The sequence below is a fragment of the Aptenodytes forsteri genome, unplaced genomic scaffold, assembly GCF_000699145.1.
Source record: "Aptenodytes forsteri isolate BGI_AS27 unplaced genomic scaffold, ASM69914v1 Scaffold299, whole genome shotgun sequence".
Lineage (NCBI taxonomy): Eukaryota > Metazoa > Chordata > Aves > Sphenisciformes > Spheniscidae > Aptenodytes > Aptenodytes forsteri.
This window is the reverse complement of record NW_008794154.1, coordinates 1,895,557-1,900,643: the sequence shown is the minus strand read 5'-3', so window position 1 is coordinate 1,900,643 and position 5,087 is coordinate 1,895,557. Positions and strand designations below refer to the sequence as shown.

General features: G+C 42.9%; 1 protein-coding gene across 1 annotated transcript in view; it reads left to right on the top strand.

The window, feature by feature from the left end:
- GFM1 (G elongation factor mitochondrial 1) overlaps positions 1-5,087 on the top strand; it is a 23,770-nt gene continuing 18,683 nt past the window's right edge. The window contains exons 1-5 of the mRNA XM_019472118.1: positions 1-150; positions 868-1,000; positions 1,219-1,423; positions 2,160-2,276; positions 2,854-3,004. Of these exons, the coding sequence (XP_019327663.1) occupies positions 142-150; positions 868-1,000; positions 1,219-1,423; positions 2,160-2,276; positions 2,854-3,004 (615 nt within the window). The 5' untranslated portion in view covers positions 1-141. The remainder of the gene's footprint in view (positions 151-867; positions 1,001-1,218; positions 1,424-2,159; positions 2,277-2,853; positions 3,005-5,087) is intronic.

Below are 5,087 nucleotides of genomic sequence, written 5' to 3'. Positions count from 1 at the left end.
CTCCTGAACTCCTGCAGGCACTGTTCTTCAGGAATCCTTCCCAATGAGAGGATCCGCAACATTGGGATCTCGGCCCACATCGACTCGGGGAAGACGACGTTAACGGAGCGAATCCTCTTCTATACGGGCAGAATAGCACAAATGCACGAGGTCAGTTTTCAGAGGACTCCAGAGCAGAGCTGCTCTTCGTGGGCTGAGCGTGCTAGGTGCCACTGCGACGTTGCTGAGACTTGTTCGTCCGCACGGTGTAGCGCGTGGGGTGAGGGAGCTACGCCTGGTGGGCCCAGTGGACCTCTTCAGGCCAAGCTGAAGAAGGAGTCCAAAAAACCTCCTGGTTTCTCTGACGCCCCTTTAAAAATAAGTGAAGGGCAAGGGGATGGAAAGTAATCCCTCCTTTACAGCAGTCTTCTCCCTCTTTCAGAACATTTCAAATCTTATTTCAAGAGCTGCTTCTCCCTTACCATCTCTGTGGTAAATATACAGTAGAAAATACATGTTTCTTTTGATGTAGTCAAAGATGACTGGGAGAAACGGAGGACACAGGGATGTTATTTGTAGCTTCAGATAAGTTATCTTGTTAAATTCACAGTGAAGCATAATTTCCCACAGATTTCTGGTAACCTTTTTCAGGAATGATCATCAGGAAGGCAAAAATACATTAAAGTTGCAGATGAAGCTGCCAAAAAAATCAAACTTGTTTGCAGTTCAAGAATTATAAGCAATTCTGCCATGTCTGCTTTTCTTCACTGCATGAAAGATGATGTTCAGTATATAAAGCATCACTCCTGCACATGCAAAATTCTTAGTAAACTCCCTTGGACTAAATTTTTTCTTTTTCTTCTTTTTTTTTTTTTGTCTTTTCCTAAGGTGAAAGGTAAGGATGGAGTTGGAGCTGTCATGGATTCAATGGAGCTAGAGCGACAGCGTGGAATCACAATTCAGTCTGCAGCAACATACACCATGTGGAAAGACACCAACATCAACATCATAGACACACCAGGTGACGACAGTTCTGAACACGTTAAGGTTGCTGTTCCTTCATGTGTACAAAGAGCACGGTGCCATCTTTGTGTTCATTAGTCACTCAGGTTGAGCTAATGTGACTCTGTATAGCTGGAGACTGATTCTGTTGGCTGTTGCTCTTTTCTGCACGTATGAGAAAACAATTTCTCTTTAACTTTTATCATCTATGAATAACAGGGGTTTTGTGTTATTCAGGACATGTGGACTTCACAATTGAAGTGGAAAGATCTTTGAGAGTCCTTGATGGAGCTATTCTGGTTCTCTGTGCCGTTGGAGGAGTTCAGTGCCAGACAATAACTGTGAACAGGCAAATGAAACGCTACAGTGTGCCATTTTTAACATTCATCAATAAACTGGACAGACTGGGCTCTAGCCCAGCCAGAGCAGTACAACAATTGAGGTATTTATCCTTTAAAATTATTTGTAAAATAATTCTGAACTATTCACATAGCAGGTTAATACTAAGAATATTGAAAAGGGTTCTCTTGTGGGGTCTGTAGTTGCAGTTTGGAGGATAATACCTGACGTGAGGTTAAATCTTAATCTGACCTATAACAAGTCTCCATTTTCTCAAGAAAAACAAATGTTAGTGTCAGCCCAGGCTTGCAGTGACCGAGAGTTGGGTTTTTGATGTTTATTTTGTTGATGGAACTATATTTGGAGCCACTTTGAAAACAGCCTTTTATTTTTTCCTAGATCCTGGTAGCAAACGTGCTGTAGCTTACAGCAGGGAGGTGACATAGGGTTGGACAGTTTCTAGTTCGGATACCAGAACTCCTGCTTGCTCCTTACCTGCAGTCTTTCTGTGCCTAATTTGATCTGTGAGATACATGCGTTAATATGCATCGAGGGAGAAGCAACTCGCGTAATCAAGTAATTAATCTGAAACCAGTTTGCACTGCCTTCTTTTCCATCACAGTTGCTCGCTCTATCTGTTGGGATATAGAGGGTGGCAGTCACTCAGGTTAAAATGCAACTAGGCGTTTTTCATCAGTATTGGTAGATTTTTGGCACTGTCCAAAGAACAAAAGATAGGGATTTTGTAGGAGTGGGATGTTGTTCAAAGACCATCTGGAGCACGTATATATAGAAATGACTTTTTTCTTGAACTAATTTATATTTGCTTACTTTTTCAGATCTAAGTTAAAACACAATGCAGCTTTTGTTCAGATTCCAATTGGGCTGGAGGGAAACTTTAAAGGAGTTATAGATCTTATTGAAGAAAAAGCTATATATTTTGATGGTGCACTTGGGTAAGTTTTGAAACTTGCACATTTCTTAGCTGTAGCTAGTCCTTGTATGAGGAACTACCTATAGTTTCTCTTCAGAGATGAAAAAGGCTGCTATTTGGAAAGTTAGGGATGTGGCTTGTGCTAGTGCTGAGGTATCACCCTTCAGCTCTCCACGTTAGAGCAAAATGATTCTGCAGGGTCAGGTTTAGTGATGGGTAGCTGCAGCAGGAATTGTTTGCTAACTGCAGTAGTGTGAAGGGGTGGTAGCCACACTTGCCACCCTGAGAAATAGGAGACTTGCTTCATAACGGGAACTGAGTGTATGTTTGGTGCGAGCTTACTGGGATGAAGATAAGATGTGGGTGAGGTTGTTGAACAGGTTATCCTGCATCCTTGCAAACTCCTACCATGAGTGGGAAGAAACCTCCTGCTAAAGCATCAAAGATAACATGTCGATATTCTCATGTGATTTTTTTTTCAATATCCATGTCAACAGTGAATTTTTCTTGGTCAGGCTGGTCATCACAATGATTAGTGATTGAAAGGTTGATTCATGTGGTATTCCTTTAGAGTGGTTGTGTTGTTTATGTATGTGTAGCCAGACTCTTCGGTATGATGAAATTCCAGCTGAGTTTAGAGCTGAGGCTGCAGAGAGACGTCAGGAGTTGATCGAATGTGTTGCTAACTCGGATGATCAACTTGGGGAGCTGTTTTTGGAAGAAAAGATTCCTATAGCTGCTGAGTTAAAGGTAACTTTATTGTGGTTCTTCTTCCTGTAGCACTGTTACCTCGTTCTTTTGTGTCCCTATCCCCCCCCATCCCCAATAAAAATTTCTTGAAGTCTTGAAGAAATTTTGTTTGCTTGAGTTCTCTGGTATGAGTGTCACCTCCCACAGGTGGACTCCCACTTCACTCCCTGTTTAGGGCCCATTCCAGATTTGTTTTTTGATTTACATTGGAAAGTCTGAGCTTGCATGTGCCCTTTAGGGACCAGCAAATGGCTCAAAGGTACATCTAGTCATGTTTGTCATTCTATTGCCTTGCCGTGTTACAGCTTGATGGCTATGACTTGCTTCATGTCCCACAGCAAGCCAGTTGTTGAGATGCTGTGGATCGTCTTTGTGCCTAGGCAGTCCTGCCTTGTTTTGTGTTTGCACTGATAACATCTGAAGTGAAAAGAGCAGTACACTACAAGGGAACTGGAATGACTTTACTTGGAGACTCCAGATGAAAGAATCCAGGTCAAAATACAGTCCTAAAAAAAAAAAAAAAAAAAATTGCATTTCTTGAAAGAGGGGAAAAAATTGATACATGACTTATTTTATGAAATACTTTAGATATCAAACGGCAAACATGCCAACATAAAAGGGTGCTCACAGAAGTAATCAGATGGCCGTAGACTGAAAATTATTTTTTCTTGTGACAGTTTGGTATCACTGTTTCTTCAAGCGCATGTCCACATAATAAAAGGTAGTAGGGAGGCCTAGGAAGATCAGCTGCAGTTGTACAGTCTTTATGCAAGTCCTGCCACTGTTCACTCCAGGATGAGATCCGCTTGTGCGGTTCCGTGGAGGCTGGACAGCAGACTAACGTGTATTCCTTCTTTTAGACTGTTTTATGTCAGACTTGGCAATCTACACGTACCATAGCGGATTGTTACGTGGGATGGCAGTCCCTCCTTTAAGGTTTGTAGTTGACTAATGATGCCTCTTGAGTTACTGAGGTATTAGCTTTAGTCAGGACAGGTGCAAAAGCTTTGCTATCCTGGCGTGAGCATAAGAGAGCCTGTGCCGCACGTGGACCTGCTTCTGCTGTGCCGTGAGCGTAAAGGTAATCTGAGGACACTTACCCTTAGAGAAGAAGTGCTAAGCTGGCTTGCATTTACTGCACAGCCCCATGGGGTAGGTGTGTAATTCAAGACAATGACGTGTAGCTGTTGACACACAGCAGTCTGCTGGGCTTTGTGTCTTGACAGACAGTAGTGTAAGGGAACCACACTGAGGGATTTACGGTTTGCAGGCCTGATCTCAACATGGTTGGTTTTTGCCCTTAATGCATGCTCGGTGTAAGGATTTGTGTGATGCATCTTGCTGTTTGCCACCACCTCTTGCTAGTGTTGGAAGTTTACTTGAGCAGTAATCTTCTAGTGCCCGCTGTTAATAGCTATTAATTAGTCAAACACTGAAACTGCTACAGGAAACCAGTTGCTTAATGTGTTTAAATAAAAAAGTGAGGTCTGAGAAGCCCGTTGCAGTGGGAGAAGCCTTGTGGACAGATTGCTTTTTCTAAGAGAGCTGCTGTTGGAGCAAAAACTGTGTGTCTTTGCGTGGTGGTGTTGCACGGAGTCTCCCTGGTGCCTGCCTGACATGGCACTTGCTATCTCATTTTGCTTTTCTTTGCCTGCAGCTGGGTGCTTCAGTTGGTAGCCGAAGACAACAAGTGGAATTGAGCCATAAATGTTACAAGCAGGAGCTGTTTCTCTGAGTGGAGCCTGCTAGGCCAGCTGAGTTCGAGTCAGATGTGATCACTGAGGTTGCTACTTTAAACATAGCTTTGATATTTAAGTCCTCTTCTAAGTATCTGGCCCGTTAGCAGTGCCTGGGTGCCTCTGTGCAGTAGTCCTTTCCCTGTTAGGGTTTGCAGTGCTTGCTTTCCTGGAAGTCGCCCACTCTATCTGTTGGGATATAGAAGACTGGCAGTCCCTCAAAGCTGATGCATGTTTCAAGTCCCCTTAAGGTTTACTTATTTGAATCTTCCTGACTCCTAAATTTTGATTGCTTTTAACTTTGCTACAGACCTTGGGTTTGGAGGTGTGTTTTTTTTTTTTTTTAA